The sequence below is a fragment of the Morchella importuna genome (assembly GCF_003444635.1).
Source record: "Morchella importuna strain M04M26 chromosome Unknown Morimp01GS035, whole genome shotgun sequence".
Lineage (NCBI taxonomy): Eukaryota > Fungi > Ascomycota > Pezizomycetes > Pezizales > Morchellaceae > Morchella > Morchella importuna.
The window spans coordinates 272,057-285,703 of NW_025763432.1; the positions used below are offsets into that span (position 1 = coordinate 272,057).

Consider the following 13,647-nt stretch of genomic DNA (forward strand, 5'->3'; position numbering starts at 1 on the left):
ATCATCTAGTCTCCCCGGAACCCGAGACTCCGCTCGATAAAAGGAATGGCCGAATATGCGTTTCAGTACATCTAGCATCAGAGGTACTTTCAGGGCATGGACTGCCAAGTTCCGTACTTCAAACAAATCTTTATCTACCACTTCATCCATGGGAACAACGAAAAAATACAAATTATGGTTCATTGAGCGAGTGATCAACCATGATTCAATACTCCGTTAAGAGGTTCCTCCGAGAAAAATAAAAATCGTGCTACCACTTTATTAATCAGAAGATCACAGCGTTTTGGATTGTAGCTTCAAGCTTAAATATCAGAAGATACGAGAGAGAGGTTATCGATATCGAATCCACTCTTGATCAATTGATCATTGGATGATTACATTGAAACCAAGCTTCCTCCAATTGATGCTTCCGCCGCAACCACATCTCACTACAGTCTCTTGGGATAAATAGAGTGGCGATGGCCCAGATGCTACTAGTAAATTTCTAGCCATAAATTCAATCAAAATCTATTATATATGAAATAGAAGATCTATACTCAACAATACCGCCTATAGGCAAAGAAGACCCCGGGAGCACATACATGAGAGCAATACATCCTCCTCATAACTAAGACTACTATTTACCATCAATTCTCTTAAGCGAAATTTAGATGATTCAAGAACGACATATCCCATTCTTAGCTGGTGGGTACGTTCCCAAATCTCGATCGGTGAGTTTGAGTTTACCTGAAATTGAACCAGAGCCCCACCACTAGTTATCATGGGGCTAGCTATCATGGGCTACCGCCCGATCCTGGCCAATTTTAAGGCCTTCTGTTGTATTCTCTAGACCCTAGCTCAACAGGGGCAGGCGACTGAGTAAGACCCGTGGGGGGGGGGGGGGGCAGAAGGACTACGAGGAGGGCAGAAGGGAGACAGATCTAACGCAACTCGGCCCCTCCTGGTTCTTTGGCAGGAGCCTAAGGATAAAGAAGTATGGGTTTTCACAAACCCAGTATGACCGCCATGATAAAACTCACCGCGAATGAATGTTTCTGCGCATATATCGTCCAAGCATGGGAATAATACCAATGGGTGCATGAATCCCCTTTCGAACAGCATATCGGCACTAACAGGGGGAACGTTCTACTCAAAGATTAATAAAACCGCTTGCCGATTTATATGAGCAAGAAGAAAGGACAACACCCTGCTGTAGTAGGTACACATAGGGTTCAAGTGGAGAGTCGGAACGAAAGAGAGAGCTAAGTTAGCCCAGCACCGTCTACTGAGATTAGCTCTATAGGTCTTACCTGGGAGATATTTGAAATAATTCAGCACATATCATGGGAGATATGTTTTCATAACCTACCCTAGAAGGAATTTTCTCTATAGTTGGGTTGGCCATTAAGCATGTGTCTCAATAGTGCTTTACGGGCTGTATACCCTTAGAATTCTTTAACCCATAAGACAACATCCTTCGGTGATGTCTGCTACCCAGATTATCTTTAGAACAAGTATCTAGACCGCGTACGAGTTATATATTTTGTCTAGTCACCATTGAAGGGATGGACTTCACCGGCAAAGAGAACTGGGACTTGAAGGACGCCTAAGCAATATTAGTTAGGTGAATTCTAAGTATATTTGGAACCCTGTCAGAAGACTGTAAATTACCATATCCAACGATAATTACCTCCCGGTTTATATAATGACGGGTCTTTATCGCTACGCGAGTATATATCTAAAGACAAGCGACACGATAGATGCGAGAGCGGATCATGACATATCACTCGCCCGAAATCCCACCCTTCCCTGATCTGGCTATATTAAGTTACAATTGACCATTTCGGGTAGTTCTTTAGTGAGCAGAATGATAGAGACTCTAGGAATTCATTGCATCTACAATCGGCGACCAATGGAAGGTTTAAAAAAGCAAAGGCTAGAAACGATTCGGATCAGGGTGAATCCATTAGCTACAGAACTCGAACAATTGGGACCGAGTTTAGCTAGAAATACGTCACCGTTGCCTTGCTATCGTGACTGAAGAGAAAGTTGTTATTCAGATGGCCATTGGGGGTAAACTGTTTCCTACAATGCGTGTGCGCCCCATAGCACGTAAGGTAGGAATTAATTTTCCCGTGCTGCACTCAGGTGGGAGCACGGCTTTTCAGCTTGAAAATGTATTTCTAGGTTCTCTCCAGCCCACATGGGATGCCTGAGGCTCATGAGATCTCACTCGTTTGCTATCTTCGGCTAATGGTGCCAGCCAGGTACATGTAGAGCACCGGCCGGTACATACATGACATACCTACATGTGAAGCAGAATGCCGACACAACCATCGTTTTGAAATGTTGCGTGGAACCATGCGATGCGGGCCTGGTTGTGAAAAATTTCGCATCGCTTAGAATGTGAGAGTCCATATCACATTAATTCAAAAATTCAATTGAGCTTTCCCATCACGATTGAGTCGAAAAATCTATCGCTACATACATGCACTCAAACTAGACCACCATCCAAGCCCAAGCCCAAGCAATTGCAAGGAATTGATAGCATGAAGGATGGGACTATACTTAAAACGCCGGGTATACAGGCCTTCTACTCGTTCGATCTGGATTCATCCTTTCATATGGTAGAGTACATACATACGTAACTTCCTGCGTGAGTAGATTAAAGAGAGGGATTTTCACAGACGGGCAGACAGAAGATAGAGAGAATATGCGGACCATCATCCCTCGATTCCTTTGACATTGTGCGATTACATAAACAAAAGCCCTTCTGTGATGAATTGAATGCAGCAGCAGCAGGAGCCAGCCTGGCCCAACCAACCACCGTCCACCCTCATCCTCGCCCCCCCTCCCAAACCCCGGCCAGACCTTTCTTTCTTTCCTCTCATCCTCGCCCAGTGAGTGAGCGGGCCAGTGAGCCAGTGAGCCAGTGAGCGAGCGAGCGAAAGAACGAACAGAAGCACGAGAAAGAGAGACAGCCCAGCCAGCCCAGCCAGCCCAGCCCAGCCCACAGTGTGGATTTCAGGCAGCTCACCCACACGTCCTCGACCAATCCATTTGCATCTCCGGCCCCTCAGGAAGGAAAGACCCACGTAGGTCGTTCATTGTTGTGGATATTGCACACACCTTACCCAACTTACCCATCCCACCACTCACTCACACTCACTCCAGCTAGAGCAGATACCGGCATACAGCAAGCATACAGAAAAAAGATAGACAGACATACAGCAGCAGCATACAGACAGACTAGCTAACGTGTGCCTAGAGTTCGGTACATACAGCAGACGGTCCGACAGACATTCAGATCACACACATCAAACACCGCCATCGATCCCGTCCAATCCACACTCAGTGCACCCGCTTCCCACCACCACCATCACCCCCCCCCTCCACAATCACACCCCCCCTCTCCCTCCCACGCCCCCAGGGGCCCCCTACTTAGCCCCACATGTACGATTCCGCACGGGACTGCTTCACCGAGCAGCAGGTCGCAGAGCAAAAAGCACTTGCAGCCGAAGCCGCAACCCGAGCCGACCAGGAGCGAGAGCCCCGCCGCCGCATCAGTACCGTGGGCGACCTCCTGAGCCCCGTTGACGATGCCTCTTCTCCCCCAACCACGACACCAACTCTGAGCAAGCCCTCCTCCTCCTCTCCCCCAACAACAACAACAACAACCGCCAAAATGCCCGACTCGCAATCTTCTCCACCGCTGAAGCGGAAAGAGCGAGAACGCGGTGGGACCCCCCCCAGAGCCCGCGAAGACGACGCAAAACGCCGACGAGGAAACTCCCCGCACCACGACGACCGCCGAAGACGCCACGACCGTGGCCGCGACGACGACAATGGCGGGAAACGCAGGCGTGCTGGCGGCGGCGGCTCCGGGTCGTCCCCCAGAGAGCGCAACATATATGCCCCCCGTCGCCGGTCACGCTCCCGGTCTCCCCGTGGTGACAGGCAGCCGTATCAGCGTCGTCCGGTCTCCCCCGGTGGACGGTACCGATACCGCTCGCCCCCACCGCCACTGATCCCTCGGCGTGACCCCTCGCCCCCGCTTCCCCCCACGCGCGATACCTCCCCCCCGCGCCAGCGAAAACGCCCCGGCCAGAGCGCCCGCCTGACAGAAGCCGAACGCGAGGCCCACCGCGCCGCGATCGCAAAACGCGAAGCCGAGGCCGCCCGCATCGCAAAAGAGAGCGTACAGGCCCGCGGCGTCAACGAGATCGTCAAAGCGCACTACAACGACAAGCGCGAGCTCGGCAAGACCTGGCGTGAGACCCACTCCCAAATCAAGGGCCTGCGCAGCTTCAACAACTGGGTCAAGTCCACCATCATCCAGAAGTTCTCTCCCAACGACGGCTACGACCCGCGCAGCGCCAGCCCAAGCAGCGAGCGCATCTTTGTCCTCGATATGGGCTGCGGTAAGGGCGGCGACCTTCTTAAATGGAAGAGCGCCCCGCAGCCAGTCGAGCTCTATGTCGGCGTCGACACCGCTGACGTCTCTATCGACGACGCCCGCGAGCGCTACAACCAGATGCGCGGTGGCCACCGGCGCGGCGGCCGACAGCTCTTTGACGGCCGCTTCTACGCGATGGACTGCTGGTCGCATTGGATCGGTGAGCTGCCCATCATCGCCGATATTGGCGCGGACCCGAATGTTGGCCCGGGCACCACCACGCGGTGGAGCAAGGGCGGCGGCTTCGACGTTGTCACGATGATGTTCTGTATGCACTATGCCTTCGAGTCCGAGACTAAGTGCGCGACCATGCTGCGCAATGTCGCGGGAGCGCTGAAGAAGGGCGGGCGCTTCATTGGCACGATCCCGAGCAGCGATGTGATCTCGAGCCGGGTCCGTGGGGAGCATTTGGACCCGGAGAAGAAGAAGGAGATGCTGCCGGAGGAGGGGGAGGGCGCGGAGAATGGGGTCCAGGAGTGGGGGAATAGTAAGTATCGGGTGAGGTTTGCGGAGCCGCCGCCACGTAGCGGGGTGTTTAGGCCGCCATGGGGGTGGAGGTATAATTTTTTCTTGGAGGAGGCGGTGGAGGAGGTGCCGGAGTATGTGGTGCCGTGGGAGGCGTTTAGAGCGTAAGTTCTTCCTCTTTTTCCCCGGGCGGGCGGGTTTGTGGGGGGTGGTGTGAAGGCGGTGGCTAATGCGTAATGTGTGCTGCAGAATCGCGGAAGACTACAGTCTCGAGCTCATCTACAAGAAGCCCTTCCACGACATCTGGCGCGAGGAGCGCGAAGATCGGGACCTGAAGGTGCTGGCGGAGCGTATGGGTGTTGTGGGCCGCGATGGCACCTTTGCGATCGATGATGAGCAGTGGGACGCGTGTGGGTTCTATCTCGGGTTTGCGTTTAGGAAGATATAGGGCTGTGGGTTGTAATTTTAGGCTTTTTTTTTCGTGCTGTGTTTTACTATGAACTTGCTTTGCTTGTGTGATTTATTGCTCGGAACGGGGTGAAGGAGGATGGGAGGTGGGAGGTGGGGGCGGGGGCTTTTATGGCCTCGGGGATTTAGTTAAATGTAGTTTCAGGTGGGGGGGATATGGGGATGGGCTACTTTATTGACTTTTTACTACCTTATCTTTTTCTCACTTTTTTACTCTTTTCTTTAGTCTTACGGGGGTAATGGTCTACTGACTTGGGTAGTAGTAGTTGCGGTAGTCGTTTGTTTAAAATCACTATGAATCTGCCCTAATCAGTTGCGCGTGCGCTGCTTTGGCTGGTATGGTTGGTGGGGTGGGATGGGATGGGAATATTGGGGGCACGTGGATGAGTGGGAGGGGCGAGTGAGCGCTTGTGATTTGATGTAGCGTGGGCGGGTGATCATTGACCTATAGCTAGGTAAGGTTAGAGATTAAGTAGTAGTCAGTATGGCCGTTGCTTCGTTACGCTGGTCGGATTCAGGCCCTTGCTAGAATTAGTGCGCCGCTTTCTGTCACTCCTTGGGTTGGGTGTTTATGGTCTCTAGCTCTTCGCTGCCCTGGGCGGGATCTTAGGCCTGGTTAATAGTTGCCTAGCTATAGCTCTAGGTACATGTACGTAGCTGAAGCAATAGTGGCCATGGAGTAAGGCGTAGAAGTCTCCTACATTAGTGAAAACTTAGGTTCGACCATGTAGGGTGAAAGTCACCTCCTACAGTGTACGGAGGTCTAGTCGCAGGCCTGCGAAGTGTCGGCGCGGGGCTGGAGTGCTTTTACATGGTAAAGGTCTCCTCTGCATGCTCTGGGGTGGGCGGCGTCGTATCTGGGTGCTGGGTAGTTGTAACTAGCTGGTGGCTTTGTGTTCTGTTGTGGTGGCTGGGGTTTCGACCGGGGCCGGCCGGGAAAAACGCAATTAAAGTCTTGTTTGTCTACGGTGTTATGGCAGAGATAGATAATGGGTTATATATGGGAGGATACATGTAGTGCTGATCGAGGGGGATAGTGTTTAGATTTGGCGGGGTAGAGGTTTGGGCGTTTGAAGCAGACATAATCAGCGCAGCATTCTCGGCATCCCGTCCCTAGGTTCTAACAGTGCGGCACATAAGTACACTGAAATCTGTCAAACTGCAAAGCAATGCCTCTCCACGGTGAGATTTATGAGGCAGAGGGTTGGTATATATATCACGGGGGCGAATTATGGATATGGAGCTAGAATGCTGTATGAGTCAAGGCCGGCCGAGTGTCAATGATCTCTGCGAATTGAAGCCGCGTGCTCTTGAAGGGGTGTCGTTGGTATATTATATGGTAGCTGATTTGCCCTAATGTAGTTGGCGGAGTTTGTCTCGTTTTGGTCGTGCTTTCTCGATTTTGACCCCATATGTACGTACCTGGCTAGGTCTAGGTATATACATGTATGTAGCTGAGGAAAGTGAGTGTATCTCTGTACGAAGAATTCATTGAGACAAGGACAGAGCCAAAGGCCCGCCAGATATCCCTAACATCCTACGTATATATATAAGGTGAACCTGCAGGGCCTCCTAATGCCCACTCTCTACGTCGGCGGGCCGGGGCTCAAAAACCTGCTTTACTGCACCCTACCTAGTGCACATCTGGCCTTTCCGGCCCTGGGTGAATGTCGCCGTCTTTCTAATATCGAAATATCGAAACCCATAGAGCTAGATATATCACTGCTTACCGTTCTACAGGAGCGGAGGAAGAGGGGTCGAGGCTTACATACATTTGCGGTCTATAGCTAGCTAGAGTATTGTCGTAGAGCACCGGAGCACCGTTGGATGCCAAACTGGCCAGAGAGGGGTTCGGGTTGGGGTCAACATCAAGATATATTTCTGGCACGATCTAGGGCTTACGCACCCATTACTCGAGTGCAAAGAGAGTATCCATAATTACAATGCTACTACTTCCAACCCAGAACAAATTAGCCTTACTCCCCCTGGGGTATTGTATATGTGCTTATATTATGGGTCTTGACGTCAGGGTGAGTGACGTAGTGGTCGCGTTGGTGCTTGTATTTGTTTGCTTGCTTACATCAATACTACTCAATAATTTGTAGAACTAGAAAACCGCTATATGCCTCGGGAGGTGTAGAAAACAGAATCCTCTGCAGTTGCCGCCTGTTTAGAGGTGGATGGCATCGGTATCTCTGAAGTGTCTGGCCGGGCCGGACTAGTGGTGGGTAGTCGTGTGCCGTGGATTAGAGACTCGGCCCGGTCATACATGCAGTTTAGAGGATGTAAGGACAGATCATAAGCGTTATGTACACGCATATTGGTAACACTGTAAACTTCATACCGGTGACTAGAGGGCAATGTCTTCGTAGCTAGAGAGAGCACTTAGCAACATATCTAGATATAGAAGGAGGACAGATATACCAGACTAGCTGGTATATCTTCTCGGCTAGCTATAGGAGACCTTTTCCTCCAACCTTCAATTCGTGAAAGGTGCGACAGAGCACACAGATGGTTTGTGAGCAGTTGATATCTTAACAACTTTATCTTCTCCTCATGACCGCCGTTACCCCTCACACGTGTTACGATTGACGTTGTTGTGTCGCCCCAAACTCTAACCAGATCCCTCTCCCCGCCACAAAGTCTAACGGACACTGCATCACGGAAGGTCACTCGTTCCCAAAAGAGCTACTAATTTGGGCTAGTATTACGTAATGGGGCTCCTCCTTCGCTGCCTAGCGGACCGACCCGTAACGTCGTATGTCAATTTTGTACCAAAGGCAGCAGCAGCAGCGACATCAACCTCAGGGATATGACAGCGCTGGGGTCAGGGCCTCAGTGATACATAACCACATGACTGCATGATTTCCGGACATGGCCAACCAATCCTTGCGGGAAACGATAGATAAAGTACGTACACTAGCCAGCCCAAGGGCTATTCGTGGAGTGGAATTGGAGGATGTACTGTGTGGGCAGCTTGCTTAAGGTTTGACATTGAAGGTTCAGCTGGGTGCTGGGTAGATGCGTCGGTGACGCAATCTGCGGCAGTGTGAAGGTTTCCCCCGGTCGAGTCTTCATGAGAAGGGCAATGAAGATGTCGCTCCAGTTATATACATAGGCGTTTGTTTGATGAGCCTCCAAAGCCGCGTACTATACAACAGAAACTTGTCCGAAAATACCTGGCTAGAGTCGATGGGAAGGGGGCGCTCAGAATCAGAGCTTCATATTATTGCAATCACCCATGTTTCATGAAACGAAGCAGAAGAAGATTGAAAAGCTATTTATATACCATCTTCACCAGGTCCGGCGAACGAAAATAACCGTGCAGTGGCCGAAACTATTCTAGAGGGGATCAACGCTCCCTCCTTTCCACCCCTTTCCGTAAGTAGGCCGTATTGCAATCCTTATCCAGACTCAGCACCGGTCTCTCCGTTTCTTGCTGCGAGTGGGTGACTGACTGGGTGTATCTTCTTCTGAACAGCCAAGAATAATAATAAAAAAAGATTATACTTACGCACTAGCTAATATACAAAACGTGTCTCACATGGGATGGATGGATGGGATGGATGGGGTGGGAGGGATGGGATGGGATGGAGGGAGGGGGAATCTAAATAAGTATGAAGCGAATCCAACCCAGGCAGACAGCCCCGCCTACCTCCATCCCCTTCTAGGCCAATGATTACTGTGCAAGAAAAAAGCCTCTTCACTCCCCCCACGAGCAGAACGGCATAATGATTTGTTGCTAGAGATAAGAGTGACATGAGAGATTCACTCGACCCTTGGCACAAACATCTCTTTTGGCTCGGAAATGAACGCTATGTTGGCTTCTTTTGGTGAGGGGGGCAACGTATCAAAAGCGGAAGCATGGGGGGGGGGCAGCTGGTTTCTGGCGCCCGGTCTTGCACAAAAAGAATATTTGCCCTACATGGGCCTACCGTGTGTACCGGTGGCAACCACTTGATTCGAGTCTGTCGTTTGGAGCCTGCACTGTAACTAAGCTACTGGCTGGAAAGACATCACGGTCCTTCGACAAATCTACTGGTGAACCTGGCTCAAACAAACATGGCAGGGTTTTGGTGTGTTTGTATTTAGGTTCATGTTGCGGTTGATTGTCGGGGGAGCATGATCGATTGAGATCAGTACTCTAGGGGGATCATTATATATGTTTACAAACCTTCGTGACAGGTAGATACCCCTCCTTGAAGATGGCTCGTTTCAGGAGGCATCAGGGTCCTGAGGCTCTTTTCGTTGAGAAACGCTGCAGATCCCCTTTCGTAGCACGGTGCTCTTTCGCCCATACACCCGCCTAAAAGGCGTTAGGATGGGCTTAGTAAAAGGGCCGACACGGAACCCCCTCCTCTCCACGAAGAAGGGCAGCGCGAGGAAGCAGAAGCAGCATTGTAGCAGCAGCAGCGGCAGTAGAGTAGTCGAGTAGCAGAGGCCGCTCCCCCACAATCGAACCTTCTCTCCGCCCCCCCCCCCCCCCCCCCCCCCCGAAGGCCAGGGCGACCGTTTCTCCTTTTGTGTACCTCTCTCCTGGCCCATTCCCGCCGCCACGGTCGGTTGCAGCAGCTTTCCAGCTTTCCCTGCAACAGTGCTCGCTCTCTCCTCTCCCACTTGACTCTCTCTGCTACCCCCCAGCCCTTTCTATCCCGTCAACCCCTCCTCCTTCCTCACTCACTCCCTCCTTCTTTTCCCGTCCCACCATTCTCCCTTTCCATCCCCCATCATCAACAGCATCTCCCCCCCCTTCCAAGCCTCCGTTAGCAGCTCTTCACTGTTCTGCCACTGGTTGTCCTTGCCACTACTTGCTCTACTTACCTCTCTCTCCATCTACTTCACCTCAATTCCCTCCCTTCTCCTTTATCAACCATCATTACGACTCTACATCACCTCCGTAGACCCTCCCTCTGTCGTTAACCCGTCCTCGTCGTCGTCGTTGTTGTTCTTCCTCGTCAACCATCTCACCATCGATACTTAGATAAACGTAGCTTTGCTGCTGCTACTACTGTCAACTCTTTCCATCCCCCCAAACTAAACCCCCCCCCTACAATCAAAATTTCATTCATCAATATGTCGTCCTGGAAGCTACCAAAATCTCTAAAACGTGAATAAACAATCTCTCCTCGTCCTCCTTCTCATCCGCTGAATCTTGATGTCACCCCCCCTACCCACTATCACCCCCCTCACCCCCTTTGATTTGATATACATATACATATACTTCTTTGCATATCATATATCATCCCCTTTCTTGAGCCTCACACCCCCCCCCCCCCCGGGCGTAAAACTACAATTTCGAGCTGAACAACCCTCAGCGGAGCTTGCTAACAATGTCCCCCCATCACCACAGAGCTCAAGGAGACCCACCTCGGAACCCCCTCATCCAAAGAGTCGCGGTCCTCCTCCACCTCCACCATCACCCCCAACACTAACGCCCAAGCCTCAACCGCCACGCTTGTCGCCAGTGACGGCACAGTCCCCACCTCAACCTCCACCAACCCCGGCGATGCCCACCCCACATCGACCGTCAAGCCCGGGCTGCTAATCGTCACTCTCCATGAAGCCAAGTCCCTCTCACTTCCGCCCTCGCACCAACAGTACAACACGCAACGGCCGTCCTCGTCCTCCTCGCACAGCGGACCCGGCTCGCGCCCCACAACGGCCAACAACTCGTCCGCCGCCCACACGCACGGCCACCAGAGGAACATCTCAAAGCTCTTCCGTACCTACTGCGTCATCGAATTCGACAAGACCCAGGTCATCGTCAATGCAAACTCGGGCACCCTCGACTCGCCAATGTTCTCGGGATACAGCACCCAGTACAAGTTCGATGTCAGCCGCGACACCGAGCTCAGTCTCGGCATATATATGCGCAACCCGGGCTCGGGCGGCCGCGACGAGGACCTCTTCCTCGGTAGCTGCCGCGTAAACCCGAGGTTTGAGGAGCCTGCGCCGCCGTCGTCGAAGAAGAGCCGTGAGCCGCCGGCCCCCGGGTTTAGTGGCACGGATTGGGTGGCTTTGAGTAATTCGACGGGGAGCGTCAAGCTGGGGGTTGAGTATAGGCGTAACCAGGATATGCCCTTGACTATTGATGATTTCGACCTGTTGAAGGTGGTCGGGAAGGGCAGTTTTGGAAAGGTCATGCAGGTCAAGTATGTTATCAATTTTGGATATTTTTATTTTTTATTATTTATTATTTCCCTTACTAATATTGATGATTTTATTATAGGAAACGTGACACCCAGCGAGTATACGCGCTCAAGACCATCCGCAAAGCCCACATCATCTCACGCTCCGAGGTCAACCACACGCTCGCCGAGCGCACCGTGCTCGCCCAGATCAACAACCCGTTCATCGTGCCGCTCAAGTTTTCGTTCCAGTCGCCCGAGAAGCTCTACCTCGTTCTTGCGTTCGTTAATGGCGGTGAGCTGTTCCATCACCTCCAGCGCGAGGGCAAGTTCGACATCAACCGCTCGCGCTTCTACACGGCCGAGCTGCTCTGCGCCCTCGAGTGCCTGCACGGCTTCAATGTCATCTACAGGGATCTCAAGCCCGAGAACATCCTCCTCGACTACACCGGTCACATCGCCTTGTGCGATTTCGGCCTGTGCAAGCTGAACATGAAGGAAGAGGACAGAACCAACAGTATGCCCCCCCCCCCCTTTTTTTTTCTTCTTCCAAACACCACTCGCAATAAAGCGTAATTCCTTACTAACACATCTACCCACCCCCCCAGCGTTCTGCGGAACCCCCGAATACCTCGCCCCCGAGCTCCTCCTCGGCCAAGGCTACACCAAGACCGTGGATTGGTGGACCCTTGGTGTGCTCCTCTACGAGATGTTGACAGGCCTGCCGCCCTTCTACGACGAAAACACAAACGAGATGTACCGCAAGATCCTGCAGGACCCGCTCCAGTTCCCCACCGACATTGACCGCGACGCAAAGTCGCTCCTCACTCGCCTGCTCGACCGCGACCCCGCACGCCGTCTCGGCGCCGGCGGTGCCTCAGAGATCAAGGCTCACAGGTTCTTTGAGACTGTCGACTGGAAGCGTCTGCTGCAGAAGAAGATCCAGCCTACCTTTAGGCCCAATGTGGTGTGTACCCCCCATCTACTCTTCGAGCTCTCAAACATGAATGTTAACATATGATGCCTTAGGTGAACGCCATGGACACGGCCAACTTCGACAAGGAATTCACAAGTGAGGTGCCCACCGACTCAGTCGTCGACGGCGACTTCCTCAGCCAGTCGGTGCAGCAGCAGTTCACAGGATGGAGCTACAACCGCCCCGGCCAGCTGGCCACCGGCGAGCCCGGCAGCGTCAGGGATCCCGGCCCCGGAAGTGTCATCGATAGGTAGAAGATCAAGAAGAAGATCAATAGAGAGAAGGAAAAGAGAGAGAAGGAAAAAAATGGGAGTGTGATTTTGTGGTTTGGAAAAAAAGGAGAGTCGCGGAGGCCGGACGTTGTGGCAGGAGGGAGGGCGGTGGAAAGGGTGGATGGGGAGAGGGGGAGGGAGGGCTTTCTTTTTCCAAATCATATCTTTTTATTCCTATTATTTCTTTTCTCTTGTTTTTTTTCTTTTACTCTTTCTCTTGTGTTGTTTTTTTTATATCTCGTGGATATTTTTCATTTTCTCCAGCCCCTTTTTTCTACCGTCGTGCCAAATCAATTGTTATTTTTCCTGCGGTCATTTTTTTTGTTGGTTTTTTCCACCTGTCGGGGTTTTTTTCACGTTACTTTTTCTCTTGTTTCTTCGAGCTTCTTTCGGAGGGATTACACAAAAAGCAATTGGGTGGGTGGGTGGGTAGGTGATGGTTCAGTCAACACGAAAGGTACAGTAGGTAGGTTGGAGTAGAGAGGAAGAGAGGAGAGAGGAGGAGAGAGGAGGAGAGAGCGCGCGCACGCACGTCGTGACGTACGTGTAAAGGTTTTTGAAAGAGGGGGGGGAGGTGCAATATGTGGTGTTCCGCTTGTCATTTTCTCTTTTTTTTTCTTTTTCTTTTTCATGTTTTTATCACAGAATTCAAATTTGATATAAGAATCCAGCCACAACACATATATATATCTACCACAGCACACTGGAAAAAGTCACGATAATTAAGTGTAGAGTGGCGATGTCGATGGCGTGAGGTTGAGATTGAGTTTTTTTCGAAAGAGGTTAGAGGCGTCCAGCCAAGGAGGTTCCTTGAGGTTGCAAGTGACATAGGTCTAGAGTAAGGTGGCCCCTTTGATTCTGAGGTGGTGACCGCCGCATAACCGCGTTCGTTGGTTGTACAGA

At 51.7% G+C, this 13,647-nt stretch overlaps 2 protein-coding genes across 2 annotated transcripts; both read left to right on the top strand.

The window, feature by feature from the left end:
- Nucleotides 1-2,766: 2,766 nt before the first annotated feature.
- LAJ45_09315 (uncharacterized protein) lies at nt 2,767-5,348 on the top strand (the record flags this gene model as incomplete). Its single annotated transcript, XM_046118858.1, has 5 exons — nt 2,767-2,879; nt 3,008-3,074; nt 3,248-3,253; nt 3,425-5,064; nt 5,150-5,348. The coding sequence occupies 5 exons, from the start codon at nt 2,767-2,769 to the stop codon at nt 5,346-5,348; spliced, it is 2,025 nt and encodes a 674-aa protein (XP_045967936.1).
- Nucleotides 5,349-10,441: 5,093 nt separating this feature from the next.
- On the top strand, nt 10,442-12,726 carry LAJ45_09316 (uncharacterized protein; the record flags this gene model as incomplete). Its single annotated transcript, XM_046118859.1, has 5 exons — nt 10,442-10,475; nt 10,719-11,520; nt 11,598-12,013; nt 12,105-12,463; nt 12,526-12,726. 5 exons carry the CDS (start codon nt 10,442-10,444, stop codon nt 12,724-12,726), a joined length of 1,812 nt encoding a protein of 603 aa, XP_045967937.1.
- Nucleotides 12,727-13,647: the final 921 nt, after the last annotated feature.